Source organism: Anoplolepis gracilipes, chromosome 11 (genome assembly GCF_047496725.1).
Source record: "Anoplolepis gracilipes chromosome 11, ASM4749672v1, whole genome shotgun sequence".
Taxonomy (NCBI): domain Eukaryota; kingdom Metazoa; phylum Arthropoda; class Insecta; order Hymenoptera; family Formicidae; genus Anoplolepis; species Anoplolepis gracilipes.
Window position 1 is genome coordinate 2,579,365 of NC_132980.1, and position 24,248 is coordinate 2,603,612.

The 24,248-nt window shown below is 31.3% G+C and overlaps 1 protein-coding gene and 2 pseudogenes across 2 annotated transcripts; all 3 read left to right on the forward strand.

The window, feature by feature from the left end:
- Positions 1–800: 800 nt before the first annotated feature.
- Positions 801–10,204, forward strand: LOC140671138 (uncharacterized). 2 transcript variants are annotated; one of them, XM_072902269.1, is made up of 9 exons: positions 801–968; positions 2,665–2,784; positions 2,943–3,060; positions 3,184–3,451; positions 3,536–3,652; positions 3,716–3,806; positions 4,018–4,160; positions 4,360–4,492; positions 5,558–5,669. In XM_072902269.1, exons 1-9 carry the CDS (start codon positions 801–803, stop codon positions 5,609–5,611), a joined length of 1,212 nt encoding a protein of 403 aa, XP_072758370.1. In that variant the 3' UTR covers positions 5,612–5,669. The 2 variants fall into 2 exon arrangements, with proteins under 2 accessions (XP_072758370.1, XP_072758371.1); XM_072902270.1 differs by lacking the exon at positions 5,558–5,669 and adding an exon at positions 10,092–10,204 and having other exon boundaries at positions 822–968.
- A 366-nt stretch (positions 10,205–10,570) lies between these two features.
- On the forward strand, positions 10,571–13,828 carry LOC140671140 (uncharacterized; annotated as a pseudogene).
- An 8,528-nt stretch (positions 13,829–22,356) lies between these two features.
- On the forward strand, positions 22,357–22,816 carry LOC140671296 (uncharacterized; annotated as a pseudogene).
- Positions 22,817–24,248: the final 1,432 nt, after the last annotated feature.

Sequence of the window (24,248 nt, forward strand, 5' to 3'; positions counted from 1 at the left end):
TTGATTTTTCGCTGCAGTAGCTATTATAGACATTTACCTAATTATACATATAATGATAATTTTAATGGCATTCTGCTTTTTTTTTTTAATTTTGCGAATTTCTAATATCTACTTTTGAAAAATCTATCTTACTCTTAATAATAAATAGTGCGACTTGTTTGAGCCAGAATATTTTTGAGTAAGTTTGTTTCGAGTTCTGAAAATGTATTGTTCTGCAACCAAATATACATACTATTTCATAATAATCAAAATACAAAAATTTTATAGATGACAAAGATACAATTTGAAAAGAATAAATATAATTTATAATATAAATTTCAAATCACGTTAATTAAGACGATAATATTCAATAAAAATTTTACATTTACCAATAAATTGATTAAATAATACGTCGACGTTTTAAATGGAATGACTGTCAGATTTCTCTGTATAATTGACCGCACCTTACGAGTGCACACATTAGAATAAAACGCATTAAAATACATCGCTGTAAAGTATCGAATACGCATGTGCGATTTACTATCAAATAAATTTTTCTATAAAGTTATTCTTCACATGGGAAATAAACATGTGTTATATTTCCGCAGGGGTCAAAATCGATCGCATAATTATACTCTTTTGCGAGGGAAGGCATAAATTTCCAAGTGTTTTGCTCTCATAGTGATATTGCACCTTATTTCGCTGTATTTACATTAAGTTAAGCAATTTGCATTAGAATTTAAGATAATCGAATAAAGTTGTAGCATATGTAACTCATTGACCGAATGAAGGAACTATGAGTAAGTTTTTTGCATTGTCAAATGCATTTTAATACATTCGGAGTGATGATCTCCATCGACTCTCTGCATATTAGTCTTAATCAAATGTTGTTTCTTGTAGTTGGTATATGGCCTTATGAGCAATCGAAACTCGTCCAATTTCAATTAATTTTATTTTTCACTATTTTGATAAGCTCCATTATATTTCAAGTACGTCTACATTTTTAATATCATAGTATTGTTAAGTTAGAAATAATTAGCTTACTACTAGTTATTCAATTTTTCATTTTGGGTTTAGTTATGATCATATTATTAACATAATATTGTAATTATTCATATTATATAACGCGGCAAATACATACATACACATTCTGTGTGTGTATGCATGTGCGTGCGTGCGTGCGTGCGTACGAGCGTGCGTGCGTACGAGCGTGCGTGCGTACGAGCGTGCGTGCGTACGAGCGTGCGTGCGTACGAGCGTGCGTGCGTGTGCGCGTGTGTGTGTGTGCATGCGCGCTTGTGTGTGTATATATGTATATGTATATGTGTGTGTGTGTGTATGTCTGGAAAATAAGAGCGTGTACGGGTTAATGTATAGAAAAATTTATTTTTAATGATTTTTAAGTACATGGATTTGTTGTACTCCATGAGAAGAGAAATGCTATACCATTAATAATGAGTCCAATCACTACCGGCATTGATAATTGCTTGGCATCTCGGAGGCATCCTTTCCACTAAGTTGACTGCGTATTCGTTAGGTAAAGACCTCTAAATGAGACGAATTTGTCGTGTCAGCTGCTTCAAAGTGCACACTCTTTTCCTCGAAGCTTGTACTTGAGATATGCCCACACATTTTCAATGGGATTTGCATCTGGCGACTGCGATGGCCAATCAAGCGTGATGCCAGACTGCTCTTTCCACTCAGTGCAAAGTTTGCTCCGGTGTTTTGGGTCGTTGTCTTCCTGTAAGATCCAGCCCTCGTTTTTTTTATGAAACATTGTTCAGTAATCGACAACAAACACTTCTGATAAATTTTAAGCATTTTCGAAGCATTTAAATTGTATGTAAACAGATGTAATGCTCCGAAACCCTGTTTTGAAAAGCAGCCCCAAAGATGAACCTTTACAGAGTGTTTAACGGTCCGTTGTATTAGTCTATCGGTCAAGGTTGACCAGGCACGTCGGATGGTAATATATTCCCAAACAGAAGCTTCGTCCGTAAAGATCAAAAATCATTGTTCCAATCTTGGTCCAAATTCTCCTTTGCCCAAGCGAGTCGTTTCGTCACATGTTTTTCTCCTAACAGTGGTTTCTTCATTATGCTTCGATATTTCAAGTTATGCGTACGGAGATGGCTTCGGATAGTTGCATGTGATACTTCTATACCCTTCTGTTTTAATTTTGCTGCTTGTCGCAATGTTAAGGTCGGGTTCCGCTTAAACAATTTCACAATTTCTTTTTCCATATTCGGCGTCACTTTGCTTATCGAGCCACGTTCTGGCAAGTCATCGACATTTTTGGTCTCCTTATATCGCTGAACCCACTTAGCGTATTTAGTAGCCGCTAAATATGACATTTTTGGTCCTTTCGGGTGGAAACAAAGGAATACAGCCTCGTAGCGCGATGCGTATGAGGCACTCATGGCAGTTAACATGTTTCTCAGGTAAGAGTTCGACACCAACTGAATCTTTTGTGACAAAGAATTCACGACAAAGGTTCTATCTATCGGCTCACAAAAAACTAGGACGATATTTTAAAACCAACTGCCATTTATGCCGTACACGCTCTTACTTTACAGACTGTAAATATATATATATATATATATATATATATATATAAAATTACAAATCCTATGTTATAAATATAACAAAAAGAGAAATAATTGAATATTAAATTATTATTTCCAGTTTACAGCATTTTTAACTTTAAAATGTACTGCAGACCTACTCATCAAAGTTTTATCTTCTGCATTATTTTATATTTTTCTTGTTATTAAATACATTTCGTTTCATATTAACATTGAAGTTGTAAGTAAACCGTATATTGCACATTGTATTCGTGTGTGTAGACTAATAAACATTTCCAAGAAATAAATTTTTGCATGTATGTATGTATATAATATGTTATGATAGCAACATATCTTTTTCCCACACTTTACAAAATATTTTATAAAAATAACGGACAGGTGAAGTGTTTGTTGGAGCAGTTGCAAAACATTTATAATGAGTTAACGGACGAAAATGAAATCGATATTATAAGAAAGTATCGCAACTATGCCCAACGTTACACGGTTGGATTAATACGTAAGACGATTACGTTTGGTTTTCATTAAATACTAAGTGCACATGTTTTGAAAGTAATTAATAAACTTTTGTAGTAAATCTTGTCACCGATGTGTATGTTATTGATTTTAAAGTATTTTATAGTGTTTTCAATATTCCTTGCACCTGTGCCAATATTGTATTTAGTCTGGCCGTATTTTTTTGACGTCTCCTTATCTATAAACGAGTCTCGACGTCCTTTACTAAAGAGGATAATTGTTACTGAGTATTTTGTCGATCAGAAAAAATATTACTATTTAATCTTGTTGCATATAATCTCGGCTATGTTAATAGGAATAGTCGTATTACTAGCGACAGGAACAATATTAGTAGTCTATCTACAGTATGCCTGTGGAATGTTTCGTATAGCTTGGTAAGAAGATAAAACATGAAAACTATGAATTTGAAAATATAGATATTTAGAAATGTTAAAATTACACCAATGTATTGTTTACAGTTATCGTATTGAACAATCAATGGCAGTCGATGCTTTACGAAAAGGCAGCCTAAGAAACAAAAATTTCACTTACAAGAAATTGATTTGTGCCGTAGATATGCATCGCAAAGCTATGAGGTGAGTATTCAATCGCGACAATAGGGTGCAGGGCGAACGTATAATTCTCTTTCTCTCTTGAAGGTTTTCAGACTCATCGATATCCAGATTTAAAGTAATGTTCTCTGTTTTGATAGTAGTTGGAACATGTAGCATGGCCCTCAATATTTTTCGAGTAAGTTTAATTTTTTCTTTGAAGTGCACCTCTTTCTCTCTCTTTATGAATTTTATCACAAAAACAGTTACTTTCAAATTATTAGTTAGCTCACGAATTTTGCAATTATTGTTAAATTTGTACCGATTTGCTCTGTCTAATTCGAAATGTCGTTTGAAATTAATGCTCAACTCTTACTAACAATAAGATTGTTATTGTACTCGTACTATAGATTTTTCAGGGGTTGTCACTTGGAGATATTGAGGATATTGTGTTTCCTTTAATATATGCGGTTATTTATCTTTTATATGCATTGCTAACGAATTATCATGGGCAAGAAGTTATAGATCATAATAATGCTGTGTTTGCCTCTGCGTAAGGGAAACATCCATATCATATAATTACGTATGAGTATTCCTTTTGTGAATTATATCAAAGCATAATGGAAATAATTACTTCAATTTAAAAAAAAAAAATAAAATAAGAGTGTGTGTATTCTTTGTGTATCCGCGTGCTTTTATGACAGAAATAATTAACAAATTTTTTCATTTTTTGTAATCATTTCATTACGTAGATACAATATTCAATGGTACGTAGCTTCCTTAAACGTACAAAAGATGATATTATTCTTATTTCAAAGAAATACCAAGTCTTTCAATATAAATATTGCTGGACTATTTGTTGGATCATTAGAAAGTGCAGCTACGGTAAGGTATATGTGTATCAAGATACCCAATATGTTTTGTTTAAATATGTACGTTATTTTTCTAAATAATAGGTAATAAAAAATGTTTTAAATAAAAGAGAGAGAGAGAGAGAGAGACAGAGACAGAGAGAGATAGAGAGAGAGAGAGAGAGAGCGTTATTTTGTTTAAGAATATACACATACAGAGTAATTCGAAACAACTTTTTGTCCTTAAAATTTCATATTTCTGACTCAATTCTAAGATGATTTTTGCCCAAACATTTTGTCCAAAACTTAGTTTAAAATTATAAGACAAAAAGTTAGCGAATTAGTTGACGAGTACAGCAGGTAGGCAGGGGCGTATATCCAAAATATATATATCAGCTGCTGGATACACGCGGTGTGTAGTAAGCTGATATATTTTGGATATAGGTAATCACCCATCGGACAGTGAGTTGCGCCGCTCCCTACCTCCCGTCCCGTAATTCGCTAACATTTTCGCCTTATAATTTAAAAACTAGTTTTAGACAGAATTTTGGTAAAAGAAAAGTCGTCTTAAAATTGAGTCAGGAATACGTTTTAAGGACAAAAGGTTGTTTCGAATCACGCTGTATATACATATATATATTTATTTAAACAAAACTTTTGAAGTTTTTTTTTTAAATGTTATTCATAATAATAGATGTAGCTTTATTTTTTTTTTTTTTTAAATACTCTGGTTCCTATTGCCTTTTTTCGTGACATTATTAATTTTATTTTAGAGTCTTATAAATTATAGTATTATAATTTTTTTTAATGTAAAGTGTTTACTTTTAGATATAAGAATAAACAAAATATCTTACAAAAAAATGTTTATTAATTTTTATTTAAAATACCATTAAAAATTAAAATATTGTTATCATTAATACAGATCTTCTTAAACAAAATAACTATTATTCTCAAACATTTTATAGCTTTTTTTTACATCTATTATTTAAAAAAGTAACAAAGTGTACACACTTAAACCAAATACTTGAAAGCGTAAAATATATATAATAATAAAATAATGAACAAATATAATTAATAGAACATGTTCGTTTCATTACAGTTGTTAAGTACCTCAATGTCATACTTCACTGTTCTTTATTCTATTCAAAAGTGACACAAGATGTATTCATTAATTTAATCAAATAAAAATAGTAAAAATAGTTGATTGGACATAAATAATGTTATTTATTATCTATCTAGCTTACAAGGAGAGGTCATATACTCTGCTTCATCGATTTTGATAAAAATTTTTTTATGAGTATTTGTCGTCCAGTAAAGGTTTCTTACAAAGCTATTTGATGCACTTCTCCGAATTTGTAGAGAAAAAAATTCATAAGAAAAAAAGTAAAGAATAAAAATTTAACGCAAAATGTACGCGCAATCTAAATGCTTAAAAAGATAAAAGAAATAATTTTATATTTTAATTAATAATTAACAATTATATATAAACATTAAAAGAACTTTATTTATTAAAAATAGTTTTACATTTTATTATTTGCATAAATTTCGCAACTTTTGGTCACGTACTCTTCTTCATCGATTTTGATAAAAATTTTTTTGAGTAGTTATCGTCCAATGACGTTTCTTTGCAAAATTACTTGATCCACTTCTTGAAATTTGCAGAGAAAAAATTCATAAAGAAAAATTATTTTTTAAAAATATATTTTTTTTCTTTCTGAATTTTTTCTCTGTACATTTCAAGAAGCGTATCGAATGATTTTGCAAGGAAACATTATTGCACGACAATTACTCAAAAAAATTTATATCAAAATCGTGAAGCAAAGTATATGACTTCTTTTTATTAGTTAATCATATGATAAGTAACATTAAAATAAACGTTTAATTGCTGAAAAATTAGAAAAACATATAAAGCAACGATATTTACAGTAAATTCTCGAAACATTTACTTTTTATAGGTAACAAATTAATAACACATACGCTACATGAAGTAAAACTGAGACACGTTAAAATACGTCATGGTAAACTATCAAATGCAACAATATCTTTGCTAACATAAGATATAAGATATAAGATTGTTTATTCAGTTATGTAAGATTCTTTATATCCAGAAGTATTTCATGAAATATAAACATCCGTCGATGTTATTATATACGTGTGTATTGTATATGTATGAAACACAATTATATGTATATACACATATAATTAGAATAAAAGCAACTCAAAATGATGCAGGAATGCATCGCAACCAAAGCGATAATTGTGCGAGCCGCTGACGCAACGAGCCATGCCCGAGATCGAGCGCGAACACGAGACCGGAAAGCGCTCTCGGAAACGCACCGGAAAGGTGTCGCTGAATTGCAAAAAGCGAGGAAATTCGACTTTGCACTTCCTCGCTTGCACTAGAACGCGAATCTGCAATATAACTATATTTGGTCATGTTGCTAAGGGATCCCCTCCGAAAAAACATGCAGTTCAGAGGGAAAAACAGCACCCGCCGCGATGAAGCGACGGGCAGTCGTTGATTAGATCCTAACGAGTAATAATCGTCACAGGCAGCTGTTGACCAGATTCAACAGAGTCATATACGAATAGCGAACAGAGATATACGTGCGCCTGAGATAAGTCGACGCGTATCGGGCTACCAGTACGACGGTGTATACAAGAGATACCGCTCTCTCACTTTAACCGACAGTAAGCGCGAGTGAAATAACTGGGAGCAGTGACAAATTATCATTCTATAGATAAAATTAGACTGTCATTTATTATAACCAATTATAAAGAGGCAACAGGAGAGGGGATAAGATGACGGATGAAGTGTACGTGTGGAAAAGAGAGTCCGGAGAAAGGTCGGAGTACGAACGGATAGAGACAGTTTTGAGTGAAAGGGAAGAATAGAGGGACAAGAGGAGGGACTTAGTTGTGGGTGAAAGTGGAGTGGAGGTGAAGGACAAATGGAGTGAGGAAATATGAGGATGAGAAAGTCGGAAGGAGAGGATGAGAAGGATGACGTGGAAGTGCCATGTATGACAGGAGAAAGACAAAGAAAGGAGTGGAACGTGATGAAAAGCGAGGGAGTAAAAGAAGGAAGAAGGAAGTTAGCGAGGAGTTTGGCTGGAGAGGAGTCAGAAGAGGAGTGACGGAAAAGAAAGATAAAAAAGATAAAAAGAAGGAAAAGAGGCGAGAGGATAATGAGTGGAAGCAAGGAGCGGAGAGGAACAGGAAGAGGATAGCGGACACGGGTCAGTAAGGAGAGAGCGGAAAGAAGGAGCGGTGCGGTAGAGAGAAAGGAGGCAGAGTACTGACGGTACGCGGCAGATGGCGGTAGGAGATGGTTAGAAAGCATAGCGGAAAATGATCCCGATATATCGATATCGAGGAAGGCGGCAAGCAGGGATATCGATTAGGATAATGGCGAGTGAATGGTCTAAGACACGTGTGTTGAGAGGTTAGAGGAAAGTTGGGAATAAAAAGCAAAGGAGATAGTGGAGTGTGTGGATAGAGGGAAGTGATAAATACAAGGAAAAGGAGACAGTGGAGTATGCGGACAGAGTGGAGGAAGGAGAGTGGCGCGAAGGAAGAAAAGAGAGAGAAGAAATGAGGAGGAAGGAACAGGGAGAGATGGAAGAGCTGAGGGAGATTAGAAAGGAGATGAGAGAATTGAAGGAGTGCCGGATGGAAGTGCTAGCGGTGGTGAGGAAGATTTACGGAGAGCTAGAGGTGAGGAGGGAGAGCAGGGAAGGAAAGGTGGAGTGTGAGAAGAGAGAAGAGTTAAGAGAGAGGAAGAAAGGGAGAGAGGAACGGCGGAATGGCAGGGGGAGGAGAGAAGAGGAGGGAAGGGAGAGGAGAGAGGGCAGAGAGAGAGTGGCAAGTCGAGTGGTAAACGGGAAGAGGAAGGTGACAGGGAAGAAGAGGAGAGAGGAGTGGAGCGGCGAGGGGAAGAGAGAAGAGGAGAAAAGGGAAAAGAGAGTGGGGAGAAAGAGGGTACAGAAGAGAGTAAAGAAGAAGGTCGGATGAACGAGAGGAGGAAGAAGCATGAGGAGAAGGGGAAAAGGGTAGAAGTGAGTGAGGAGAGGAAGGAGAAAGGAGGAAAGGAGACCGAAAAAGAGAAGAAGAAGGAGGAGGAAGAGTTAAAGAGAGAAGAAGGGAAAGGGGGGACTTGAAGAGAAGACTGGATCGAACAAGAGGAAGTACAGGAGGAAAAGGTGAAAGATAGTGGAGGATCAATGAAGAGGAGGGAGAGATAAAAAGAGGGGAAAAAGATGAGAAGTTGGAAAGGGAGAGGAGAGAGCGACAAGAGAAGAGGAGAGGATGAGGATAGAGAGACCGGGAAGAAGAAGAAGAGGGAAGAGGAAGAAGAGAGGAGGAAAGAAGGAAAGGGGGGAGAATTGAAGAGCAGACTGGATCGGGCAAGAAGAAGTGTAGGAGGAAAGGAGGAAGAAAGGGGAAAGACAAAGAAGAAAAAGAGATAAAGAGAAGGTGGGAAGATAAGGGGAAAGAAAGGGAGAGGAGAGGGCGGCAGGAGGAGAGGAGAGGAGGACAAGAGCGGCAAGAGGAGAAGAGAAGAAAAGAAAAGGATAGAGAAGATGAGGCATGGTGAAAGATGGTAGAAGAGGAGGAAGAGGAAGAGTGGGTGGAAGAGAAGGAAAAGGAGGAAAGAGAGAGGAAGAAAAAGCGGGAGAGTGTCTGGAGGAGGATGGAGGGAAGAGCGGAAAGAGCAAGAAAGGAGAAGGAACGTAGGGATATGGAGAGAAGAGATAGAGCGGAAAGAGAAGAAGAGGAGAGAAGAAAGAAGAGAAAGAGAGAAATGTGACATGGAGAGGAATAGAGGGGGCAGACCAGGAGAGGAGAGGAGGTATATTGTGGACGGGATCATCAGGAGGGAATTGGGCAGGAAGTTGAGGATAAAGTGGATAGAAGAAAAAAGAAGGGAGGATGGGACATGGATGGTTTTAACAAAAATGGAGAAGAGAGAGGATGGGAAAGAGGTATTAGAGAAAGAAGGAGAAATAAGAGGGAACTGGGGAGTGGGAGTAGATGAAGATTTGACAATGAAAGAGAGGAAGATGAAATGGAGGATTATTAGGGAAGCAGCAAGAAGAGAGAGCGAGAGGCAGGAAAGTGGTGACAACGAGCAGGGAACTGAGAGTGGATGGGAAGAAGTGGAGATGGATAGAAGAGGAAAAGAGATGGGAGGTAGAAAATGGAGAGGAGAGAAAGATGGGAAGTAAGAGGAGAGAAGAAGAGGACGATTAAGAGAGGGTAGGAGGAGAGAAGAAGAGGATGACTGAGGAAAGGGGACGAAAATCGGATCAGAGGGAGGAGAGGGGAATAGATTAGCCTGGAGGAAAGGGAGGAAGGTGGAAACTCGAAGAGAGAAGAGGAGACGAACAAAGGGAGAGAAGAGACAGAGAGAACAGAGAGAGAGATGGAGAAGAGGAGAGAGAGGAGAGGAAAGGGGGAACGAGAGAGGGTGGATCGTGAGGGAGGGAGAGGGAAGTAGTATGTAAGGGCCGCAAAATGATCAGATTCGCGGGGGAGAGGAATGAGGAAGAGAAATGAGATGAGGGGGGGTATAAGGACGTATGATTTGTATATGTTGTATATGTAGTAATTGATGTTGTTTTTTGGTTTAGTGGTCCCCTAAAAACACCCCGGAAACCTACGGGACCCGGAATAAACTTATCTATCTATAAAGAGGCAACACGAGTAATAAATTTAATAAAATAAAGGAGACTGTCTTCAAGAGAATAGATAAAAGAAGAGGAACCGTCCGACACCTCCCCGGCATTCCCAGAAAAATCCTCGAATCGCTGTGCCCCCTCCCGGAGGCACAACAGTATATTTCTCTATGTGAAACAAACACTTGTTAAATTTCTTTTAATGTAAAATTAATCATTAAATTATTTTTTCCTTAATAAAATTGTTAAATTACAAAAGTTTTGTTTCTATTATTTTGTATTATTTTTAGTTATACTAAATTGCGCGAATTATAAAAATTATTTTAAAAATGCGAAAATTAAAGAACATGCATTTGAAGATAGAGAAAGAAGGAATATGTAAACCCTTGTCGACAATTTTTGCTATCAAACGCGTTTCAATTGCTCGCAGAGTAATGAATCGCGTCAAGGCTCAATATTTTGATCTCTGTAGAATTCCTTTAATCGCACTTGGCTTATGGCCTTATCAGGAATCAAAATTCATTTATCTTTAGGCAATCTTGTGTTATGGTATTTTGATAAGCTTTAATATATTCCAGGTATATATTTTTAATCTGATTATTATTAAATTTATTTTATCAATCGTAAAAAGCACTTTTATGCAATTTCTCGAGATAAAAAAATGTATTTTTTAATAATGTAATTTCTTTAATAAACTAATTGATTGCAGCTCACAGCGTTTATAACTAAAGAATGCACACTCGTGTTTATCATCAAAGTTCTTTTTACTGTAATGTTTTTTAATTGTTACCTGATTCAATATCACTCATTTTGGATAAATATTTATAATGTAAGTTTATTCATGTGATTGTATTTATTTAAGTAAATATATATATTTTTAGATACAATAATTCAAATTTTTGAATTAAAAACATTGTTAATTATTATTATTATGGTTATTATTATAGGTAAAATATTTATTGAAGCAACTTCAAAATATTTGTAACAAATTAAAAGATGAAAATAAAATTGCTATTATCAAAAAGTATGAGAATATCGTGAAATGTTTTACAAGTATATGTAAGACATTATTTCTTGACAATTAGTACACGTTAAATTAAGTAAATTACACAATCGTGATAAAAACTAAACACTTCAATTAATCTGATTAGCACATTTTTTTAATTTACATATGTTTATTACATTTAATAGACAATAAAAAATTATAAAAAATTGTATTATAGAAAGTATTTGTACATACATATTTATTTGTTTACTTATTTAATTATTAATAGTTGTAATTATTTTTTGATTTTAAAAGTATACATAATTTCACAATTAATATTTTGCAAAAATGTTAAAGAAAATAAATGATTAAGCGTCAAGCAATAAAAGTAAAAAATATATTTATGTTTAAAATATACATAAACATATTTTTTAAAATATTAGAAAGTAGCAGTTTATGTTTCTTTTAAATGTCTTTAGCGCTTATTTATTGTGTTGCATTTATTGTCAGCGGTTTTGTACTAACTTGGCCACAAATTCTTAATACTAATATGAACGCGTCTCAATCACATCAGACAGCGCAAATCGTGACTGAGTATTTTGTCGATCAAGAAAAATATTCTTATTTAATTTTACTACATAAAAATGCAGTTTTTTGTATAGGGTCATCTCCATTGGGGTAGAAACACTGCTTATAGCATGTGCTACATACATATGTGGAATGTTTCAAATGCAGGTGAAAAAAACAAATTTAGAAATAATTATGAGAATATAATTGCAAATGAATCTTTGGTTTATTTATTCTTTTTAATGTATTGTGTTGTTTTAATATATACATATTGTTATAATATATGCAAATTGTTTTAATGTATATATTTACTTCGTAAAAATGATATAGCATAACACATGAAAAATAAATAACTCCTTTGTATTTTTTTCCTATTTTGAACAAAAATACATTTATGGTATCAAACAGTTCTAATTTTTTTGATTATGCAAGAATCACAATCTGCTACAAGAAAGAAGAAAAAAATAATAACTGAAAATAGTATTTTCTATTAAATCATTATTCATTTCAAAAGTTTTAATAAAAATTTTTTTTCTTTTTACTCCAAAACTAATACAATTTTAATGTCATTTTAAGATAAAGAGCGTGCAATAGATTTAAATAGAAATAAAGAATTAAATTAAATTAATTATAGAATTAGATTAAAATAAAAATAAAATTTAATCGATTAAATATAGAAAATTTTTATAACTACGAAAATTACATAAAGATATATGTGTAATACCAAATACTGCTTGGTTTAAAGAAAACTTAAAAAAAATCTATTTTATTAATCTTTGACTACTTATTATGCACAAGAAAAAAAAGTGTTAAAATTTAAATTTGTTACATTTTAATGTAAAAAAATTCATAAAAATAAATTATTACTATGAAAAAACATGATATATAACATATATACTAATTAGTTCTTTGTACCATAGAAAATATAGGAAATAGTAATTTCTTATCTAAAATAAGAACAAAAAATGCGAAGAAGTGTTATTATTTTGTATATATACTCTTTGTACTTACAGAAGAAAAATTATTTATAGTTATCGCATGGAACAAGCAATAACCATTAAAGTATTCAAAAATGTTAATCTGGAAAATCAGACTATGATTTGTAAAGATATAATTGATGTCGTCAAAATTCATCGCAAGGCTATAAAGTAAGTATGCATGCGATAATAATGATATATTGATAATTGTAATGGCATTCTATTTTTCTTAAAGGTTTTGCGATTTTATGTCGTCTAGTTTTGAAGACTCTTTCTTGCTTTTTATAATAAATGGTGTGACTTGTTTGAGCTTGAATATTTTTGGAGTAAGCTTTTTTTCGAGTTCTTAAAATTTATTGTTCAGCAAACATACAAACCATTTTATAATAATCAAAATACAATTCATAGATGACAAAAATACAATTAGAAAAGAATAAAATTACCTAATAATATAAATCTCAAATCACGCTAATTATAAAATAATAAATTTTTAATAAAAAATCTTAGTGAATTATTTTTTTTGTTTTTTTTTCTTACTCATAATTTTTTTGTAACGTTATTATGTAAACCGAGTATTTGTACATATAAAAAAAATGATAACTACAATTATGATATTTCAGATTTTTCAAAATGCATCGCTAGGAGATAATGAAGCATTGTTCTTACAACTGACACTTACGGTTGTCATCGTTTTTTATATGTTCGTAGCTAACTATATCGGGCAAGAAATTACAAATCACAACAATCACGTATACTTTACAGCATAAGATGTAAATATATTATTTAAACAATAGCGTATGTACAAACATATAATATATTCTACGTATCTTCTTTATTATTGATTACTCTATTTATTGAGTGATGATTATTTCCTAGATACAATAGTCAGTAGTACAGTGCCCCACTACACGCACAGAAGCTGATACTTTTTATATTGATAAGAGGTAGCAAAACTTTATATCTCAATGTCGGTGGACTGATTTTGGCATCGTTAGAGTGTTTTACTTCAGTAAGAATTATAAATTACGGTTTAGATTTAGAGGGTTTTACATTAATAATGTAACAGAAGACTTATTGTTTTTTAGCTAACAAAAACATCAATGTCCTACTTCACCGTTATGCATTCCCTACAGGAGTAATGCATAAAAATACATGTTATTTATAAATATAAATTGGCTAGAAGGTACAAATTGGTCATAATTTACTTTTTACGTTTGGAAAAGTATAATATCGACAAATGTTGAATAAATGAATTAATACATCACCGTAATGTCATTGATTTTGTTTTCTGATCGTTTATGAAATCAAGTCAGAAATTCACAATCATGTGTTGTTTCCAATAATAGATATCTATTTATATGTTTTCTTTATTTATTCATTTTTATCAAGTAAATTATGTATTCGTAAATAATATATATCATATAAGTCTTAAAAATAACACACAACAAATGATATTTAATAATCTACAATTGGCCTTAAATAAATATATTAAAGTTAGCATATTTAAACAATTACATTCCACGATACCTTATTCAATACTTTAAAAAGAATAGTTTTGTAGCTGATTTGCTAATATACGTGAGAGACGGATCGACGTAACGTTCTTCCCCAAAGTCAAGTTTCTCCTATAAGCGTAAATACAAGAATGAAGCATGTGTTTCATATGCCACTGAAAAAGAAATCGATTGCGTTTGCGCCGACTTCGATCGAAAGGCTATCTGAATATTTCTCTGTATAAAATACATATTTATTAAATTTCCTTTTGTGTGAAATCGATTTGCTTAATTGCCTCATTTTTAAATTGTTGAATTACAGGTGTTTCGTTTGTAATGCCTTGTGCAATTTCGTATTTATCCTGAATTGGACAATTTAGAATTTGCTTTATAAAAAACGAAGTTAAACATATTTAATTTGGAAAAGAAAAAAGAGAAAGTAGAGAATCTTTATCAATTTTTCCTCATTCGTCCAATACGTACCTGTTCGTATACGTTCGTATACGTACATGTTCGTACAACATGATCTGCATCAAAACTCAATATTTTAGTTTTAATCGGATCTTTCTACTCGCAATCGGTTTATGGCCCTATCAACGATCAAAATTCGTTCGGCTTCATGCAATCTCGTTTTTCGGTCTTCTAATAAGCTTTGTTATATTTCAGATACGTCCGTATTTTTGTAGAAGATATATTACACATCATTGCTAATTATAGCAAATACTCATTTTTTGCATTTTTTAAATATGCTGAATTATATTAAAATATTAATAATAGAATATATTAATTAAATATTGATAATAGAGTATATTGCAAGTGCTATATTTAATTAATAAAGTTTATATATATATATATATATATATATATATATATATATATATACATTAAAGTTTTATTATATCATTTTATATTATCGTAAATATATTATTAAATAAATTATTGTTTTAATTTATGAAGAATGATAATTTCTTTATGAAATATTTTTAATAATATGATTGAATAAAGTTAACAGCGCTGATAACTACAAAATGCACTTTCGACTTTATTCTCAAAATTTCCTCTACGGCAATATTCTTTAGTTTCTATGTAATTAAGTACAACATGTTCTGGATTACTCATCATGTAAGTTAATTGTTAATATAAATTTTTTGTATAAATTAATATTCTTAATAATTAAATTTTTATTTATGACAACCTTTTCTAACTTTTCCAAAACAGCATTAAATATTGTTGTAATGATAGGTGAGATATTTGTTGGAGCAACTACAGTATATCTATAATGCATTGAAAGACGAAAATGAGATTGCTATCATTATAAAATATGGAAATAATGCAAAACGTTGTACACTTGTATTTATATGTAAGAAAGCATTTGTTAATACTTATTATCAGTATACATTATGAAATGAAGTAAATTTTTGAAGTGAATTATTCGCTTGTTCTGTTGTGAGTTGCGCTGACGGCGTAATCAGCAAATAAGGGCATTTCTCCAAGAAAACCTGCTTTGCTGATATTATCCATAGTGTCCCGAAATCCTCGATCAACAATCATTATATCATTTCGAAAACTATCCCAAATATCTTGTTTTAAAAGATTAGTCATGATGGTTGCATCGTTCATGTTACCGGGGTAAAGTCCAAAAACGCCTGCTATGAATCCATCCGGAGAAACTATCATCATCGGTTTTATCAAATTCCTATGCTTATGTCCTGAATAAGTCATTCGTTGAAAAACGTAATTCCCACTTTTTTCAACGAATATATAGGTTCCATCTAAGATAAAAATAACAGAATCTCCCAATAGCGAATGAAGAAGTTTTGATATTTCCGTGCGGTGTTTAAGTAAATCATCTCGATCGCAGCTGAGATTTAGTGAATTATTTGCAATGTCTACAAGAGATTTCCGAATCACATCGCAGTACCTGCTTGCAGTTTCACGATGTATATCCCATTTGCATTGTAATTCACTATATGTATATCCTCATCATAGACGGGACAAATATATACCTAAAGCGCATGCTACATCTCTCACACCTGACAAATTATCTAAATGATACAGTACCTGCTTAATTTGTGATTTTGTCAATCCTGTTTCAAAAATAAGATTTTTTTTTTTCATATCTAGAAATGATGGTTTTCCGGTTCTTAGTTTTCTTTCTATCAAAATCATCTCTTTGAAACTGGTCATCATTGACACAATCTCATCAGCATTCATACATACTTCATTACAATTCAACGAAAAATTCTCAGGAATTTGAAAGGATTCTTTTTCACCATGTGTACAGCAAGCACGTACTTCATATTTGACGTATAGGTTTCTTTGAATAAATATTTCTAGACACTCTCGCTTTGATAACAGTCTCAGACGTCGTTCTGGACAACCAAAAATACATTTCTAAGAACATACTGGAATTGTCGGAAGGTCTAGTTTGATCATCGAATTCGGATCACCATGTTCATTTTCAGAATTTGACACTCTATTAAACCTCGAAATAGGACCGTCATTGGACGAGTGCGAGACAGATCTGTAACACTTTTGGCAATAGTATTTTTTATCTCGCTCACAATAATCGATACGCTTGAGTTTTTTCAAGATCCTTTTTGCAGATTTCGCAAATGTCCCCATTTTAAGCTTTATCATCCGAATAAATTATAATAATGCAAATAGTTGTCATAGTAGTGAAAACGGAAGTCAAGACAGAAACGATAGAAGAACACAACCCACAGATGACGAGAGACAACAAGGAGAAACTAAGATTAAAGATAAAAGACCGTTTTCCGGTAGAAAACGCTAAAGCGACGAAGTATAAGCGACTATGAGGACGAAAGAACAATCTGGCCCGTCGTTACGTGTGCCTATTAACGATCCTGAGAAATCTCTCCTTTATCACCGGCAATGAAACGGAAATTCGCGAAGAACGTTATGTTCCTCAGTCTACTCGGCAAAATATTACTGCTGCACCCGGTACGAGTAGAAAAGACACGCAATTACGATTGCGAGGAGGACGCGGATTTTGCAGTCTACTTTATCTTCGTTGTATAAAACAATTTTATCAAATAACTTTGATTTAATTGATAAGCGTCTATTTCTTATAGCAATCAAATATTGAATATTGTTTATGAGTTTAGGATATGTAAATTTAAGTTTTACTGGATTAGAATTGAGGAGTTGCTTTGTGAGCGGAGTTTGCAGGACAGTTGATCAACGATATCTGCCACCCAAACTATGTGCGTTTTTGACCCGGCAATTGATGTTCCACGAGTTTCCAGAATATATAACAACTTTTTTCGTGTTTTTTAGGGTATCCTTGATCATGTAGAACCCAAATTTTACGTTCCATTCAAGGTAAAAAAATCGCGGTTTTCCGACATCCTCTTTTATTATTTAACAATAAATATATATACCATTTCATTATAACCAAAATACAAAGAATTCGTAGATGACAAAAATACAATTAGAAAAGCATAAAAATAATTAATAATATAAATCTCAAATCGCACTAATTATAAAATAATAAATTTTTAATAAAAATCTTAGCGAATTATTTTTTTTTTTTCTTACTCATAATAGCTGCGTTCAGCAGAGAAAGCAAATCAGTGAGCGCTTAGTGATTCTTTATTGTGATTGATTCTTGCATTTAGATCTTCATTGGACCTAAGTGCAGAAACCAATCACAATAAAGAATCACTAAGCGCTCATTGATTTGCTTTCTCTGCTTAACGCAGCCAATTTTTTCTAACGTTATTACGTAAACCAAGTAGTTGTACATATAAAAAAATGATAACTATAATTATGATATTTTAGATTTTTCAAAATGAATCGCTAAGAGATAATGAAACATTGTTCTTACATCTGACACTTACGGTTGTCATCATTTTTTATATGTTTGTAGCTATATCGGGCAAGAAGTTACAAATCACAACAATCACTTTACTTTACAGCTTAAGATATAAATATATTATTTAAACAATAGCGTATGTACAAACATATAATATATTCTACGTATCTTCTTTATTATTGATTACTCTATTTATTAAGTGATGATTATTTCCTAGATACAATAGTCAGTGGTACAGTGCCCCACTACACGCACAGAAGCTGATACTTTTTATATTGATAAGAGGTAGCAAAACTTTATATCTCAATGTCGGTGGACTGATTTTGGCATCGTTAGAGTGTTTCACTTCAGTAAGAATTATAAATTACAGTTCAGATTTAGAAGGTTTTACATTAATAATGTAACAGAAGACCTTTTGTTTATAGCTAACAAAAACATCAATGTCCTAATTCACCGTTTTGCATTCCCTACAGGAGTAATGCATAAAAATACATGTTATTTATAAATATAAATTGGCTAGAAGGTACAAATTGGTCATAATTTACTTTTTACGTTTAGAAAAGTATAATATCGACAAATGTTGAATAAATGAATTAATACATCACCGTAATGTCATTAATTTTGTTAGTGTCATTGTTTTTTCTGATCGTTGCACTGTTTATGAAATCAAGTCAGAAATTCACAATCATGTGTGTCGTTTCCAATAATAGATGTCTATTTATATGTTTTCTTTATTTATTCATTTTTATTAAGTAAATTATGTATATTAAATAATATATATCATATAAGTTTGGAAAAAAAACATGTAACGCAACAAATGATATTTAATAATCCACAGTTGGCATTACATAAATACATATATTAAAAACTAGCATATTTAAACAATTACAGTCCACGATACCTCATACAATAATACGTTTAAAAAGATGGTTTCGTAGCAGATTTGCTAATATACATGAGAGACGAATCGACGTGACGTGCTTCCCCAAAGTCAAGTTTCCCCTATGAGCGTAAAAGCAAGACTGAAGCATGTGATTCATATGCCACTGGAAAAGAAGGCGATTGCGCCGACTTCGATCGAAAAGCTATCTGAATATTTCTCTATGTAAAATATATATTTATAAAATTCCCTTGTGTGAAATCGATCGCTTAATCGTCTCTTCTTAAAATTGTAAAATTACAAGTTTGGTTTCTTTTGTAATGTCTTGTGCAATTTCATATTTATACTCACCGAAAAAATTGTATTCTCTATTTTAGAAGATTCCTTCTAAAGCTTTCCTCCAATAAAATATTCTAAAAAATTCAGAATATTCCCCTCTAATGATCTTTTGTTAAAAATAGTATATGAAATAAAGAAAATATTCTTAAATTGTATCATACAAACCCTATTTGCGCTCACACCACTAGAGGGCATAACGGTATATTTTTCCTGTAGATAGAAAAACCTCTCGCAAGATATAAGAACCCCAACCCAAGAGAGCTCAGTATCGGGGCTCTTAGCCCTGAAAATGCAAACTGCAACGTTTGCAAAACGTCATTGCGTGCATTACGCTGTTTAATCATGCGGCATCCTTCCGGAAGTCCCCAGTTTAGATTCTAATTCTAATGGTCACGAAAGTCTCAAACTAGAAGTGTATATATTCTTACATATTAAGAATATCTAATACTTTTCTACTTTTTAGAGGATTTCTGTCTTTAGTTAAGAAAATCCTCTTGGCGCCTATTTTAGAGGAAGATATTCTAAAAATAAGTGGTATATTCTTAAAATGAGAATATGATTTTTTCGGTGCTGAATTGGACAATTTATGATTGAATTTATTCTAAAAAAACGAGAAAAGTTGTGGATATTTAATTTGGAAAAGAAAAAAGGAAAAATAGAGGCGGATCTTTATGAATTTTTTCTCAGTTCAATACGTATCTATGCTCGCACAGTATGATCTGCATCATAACTCAACATTTCAGCCTTAATCGGATCCTCCTACTTGTAATCGGCTTATGGCCTTATCAGCAATCAAAATTCGTTCGACTTCAAACAATCCTATTTTTCGGTCTTCTAGTAAGCTTTGTTATATTTCAGTACGTTCATATTTTTGTAAAATATGCACTTTACATCATTGTTAATTATAGCAAATACTCACTTTTATGCAATTTTTAAATATGATTAAATTATATTGAAATATTGATAATAGAATATATTGCAAGTACTATAGATAATTATTAATGTTTCACTATGTCATTATATATTATTATATATATAAGTAGATTATTGTTTTAATCTGTAAAACTGTAAAGAATCATGATTTCCTTATGCAATATTTTCAATAATATGATTGATTGAAGTTTACAGCGCTGATAACCACAAAATGTACTTTTGACTTTATCCTCAAAATTTTTTCTACGACAACATTCTTTAGTTTTTATGTAATTAAGTACAACATGTTTTGAATTAATACAGATCAAGTAAGTTAATTGTTTACCAATTTGTTTATTAATATTAAATTATATTAATATTCCTAATAACTAAATGTTTATTTATGACAACCTTTTCTAACTTTTCCAAAACATTAAATATTGTTGTAAATGAAAAATTTGTTGGAGAGAATACAGTATATTTGTAATGAACTTAAAGACGAAAACGAAATTGCTCTCATTATAAAATATGGAAATAATGCGAAACATTGTACAGTATATTTAAATGTAAGATTTCTTGCCACTTATTGTTAGTATACATATTATGAAATGAAGCAAATTCCAATTGTTATGAAAGTTAAATATTTAGTCTGATTAGCTATTTTTAGTATATATCTATTACTTTTCCACCAGAAAAAATTATAAAGCCTGCATGTTTACATACATATGTTTATATTGTATTTTTACAATGTATATGTATAATATGTATAACACGTACAATATATATGTATAATATGTTTATTCTTAATTGTTATTATCCGCTTAAAATAAAACAAAATTTTACAGTTAACAAAGAATCAGAGTAGAAAAGATTCATGAGCAAAATTTGAATTATTATATATAAATAAAATATTTCAGAACAGAAAGAAAGCAATTTATATAACTATTTCTTTTAAATGTTTTCAGCGTTTGCTATATGCTGTGTATTCATTGCTATTTTACTGCTTATTTGATAATAAGATTCTTAATACTGTCTTGCACATAAACGTGTCGCAATTGGATAGTCAGACAATAATCATAACTGAATACTTTATTGACCAGAAAATATATTTCTATTTAATTTTTTTATATACAAACACACACAGTTCTTTGTATTGGATCCACTACGTTGACAGCGACGGGAACAATACTCTTAACATGCGTCATACATGCTTGTGGATTATTTAAAGTAGCAAGGTAAAAAATAAATTTAATAACAGACATGAAATGTATGCGAAGACTCCAAATAAAATCTTTATTTGTTTGTTTGCATTTTTATATTTTTTGTTTGTTTTATATTGTTAATATAATTTTGGAAGAATTATTTTTTTATATTAAACAAATCAATTATAGTTATCGTAGTTATGGAGCAAGCAATGATACCCAAAATACTTGAAAATATTAACTTGAAGAGTGAGACAATAATTTATAAAAAAATATTTTATGCCGTCGAAATCCATCGCAAGGCTATAAAGTTAGTATGCATGCAATAATAGTTACATAGCACTTATAATAACATTTTATTTTTTTTAAAGATACAGCGATTTTTTCTTATCCAATTTTGAAAGCTCGTTCTTGTTGTTAATAATATTGAGTGTAGGTACTGTGAGCCTAAATATATTTGCAGTAAGTATTTTTCTTTTCGTATTTTAGAAATATTTCAATATGTATAAAAAATTATATTCTTCGAATAATGTTTTATTTCTCAAAAAAAAGTTGAATTAGAGTTAGAATTTTTCGAATTAGAATTTTGGATGAGAGGTACAGGGAGAAAGGCGAAGCACTTTCCCCGCCTACACGTAAAAATCGTGAAAAGACGCACTTTTTCTGACAATAAATAACAAATTCTTATAGAGTACACAAATACTGTCAAACTTTCAATTAATTATATCTTTTCAATCGATGCCGTTCCTCACTTGATTTTTGCGGAGACTTCTATTTTCTAAGAACTCGGAACAACCTCCCCTTTAAATAATTTATATATAAAAATATTATAAAAATAATATATAAAAATTATTAAAAATGTAAATACCAAATTGTAAAATTATAAAATTTTAGAAAAATCTCGATATAAAAATTGTTTTTATACTTCTCGTCTATATAATATTTTAGCAGTATATATATCGTATAATTGAACATAAGAAATATGTTAATCACAATTATAATGTTTTAGATCTTTCGGAATACACTGCTTGGAAATAAGGAAGGATGTTTATTACACCTGATAACACAATTATCATCCTTTCATACTGGTTTGTTGGTAACTATGCCGGTCAAGAGGTTATAAATTACAGTAATCATGTATATTCCACCATGTAAGAATTTTAGGCGTTGTTAAAAAATTGTATAAATATGAAATATGAATACCTATAATATAGTAATATACTACTAACATTAATATATACATTATTTCATAGATACAATGTTTAATGGCACCATTACACACACAGAAAATGATACTTTTTATTTTGCAAAGAGGCAGTAAAACTTTTGATTTAAATATTGCCGGACTTTTGTACTATCACCAGAGTTTTTCGCCATGGTAAGAATTACCAGATGTAATAAATTGCAATATTTACAATATATTTTGCACGTTTATTATCCACGTTTCATAGTGCAATACAAAAGACATATTTCAATATTACAGTTAACAAAAGCATCGATGTCTTATTTCACTGTTATATATTCTGTTATATATATACTGTTATATGTTTAAGTAATTAAGAGAAAAATTACAATTCAAAATTATTTATTTCTCACAATTTTTTTAAAATTTTTATAATATAAAACATATATACACATCATGCTGTACGTATGTACACGCACCGGCATAAATGGTGTCCGTCGGTAAATGTGTATGTACGTACGTGTATGACAACCGAGAGCGTCACATACACATGCAGCGCGTACGTACGTGTCACTTGAAGCGCGGCGGAGTTCATGCAGCGGAGGAGAAAAAAGTGGGAGGCAATTCGATGTTGCATCCTTAGCGCAAGCCGCACGATCGAGAGAGAAAGCATGACAAGACGTGATGCCGATTAGTGGTGTCCTGTAGCACTGCCTCACTCACTCTACGCTTGAATGCAGGAGGAATGAGCGAGAGAGCTATAGGACACCGCGTTGTCTCTATATGCGTCTCGTTCGCTCTCGCGCTTATATCATGCTTTCTTTTTTATTCTTTCAAGAAACGTGGCTGAACTCTGCGCATCGAATGCCGGCATTCGTAAAATTATAATTATATTATATTAAAATATTAGAAGTTCGGTTTCACATATATCAAAAAAATATGATTATTCTAATTAAATATTAATTTATTTATGATTGCGTATTTTTTTTTCTATTTATGTAAAAAAATTTGCTAAAAAATATATATATACATGTATCATTATGAGTAATTTTGAGATTCACTAGAACAGTAATTGTAAACTTGCATCCGTTTGTAATTAAATTTATAATTACTTATAAATAAACGTGTAGAAATGATAATTCGTGATATAAAATATTTTTCGTAATTGTATTATTACAAAACTCAAATTTTAAATTCTCGATAAAAAATTTCTTATGTATAGTTATACAGAATTGAATATTATTATACAGGATTCAACACAATTGTGTAAAAATATGTATAATTATTATAGATGACACCGTATAAAACGTTACGTATATTTATATATAAATGGATTGATAGCTGCAATTAGAATTATGTATATGTAAGCTTATACATACTTATACACAATGCCTGCAACATTTTATTTATAATTATTAATAATTATATATAATCATATATAAAATGGACAAATTTCGTATATAAATTTGTATAATTAGATACGACTATTTTTGTCTGATTATATATACAAATTTTTTACCGGGTTTATAACACAATATCGATATCTGATCGAATTCATGGTTTGTCACAAATGAACCAACGAGCATTTAACTGTAAATTTACAATACTTATATAAAAATGTAACTAATTTAGGGAAGATAACGTTATGCTGCGTAATATTACAAAAATTCAGATATCTTCATAAAAAAGTTTTTTAAATATTAATGATTAAATTATACATATATTAATATTAAATA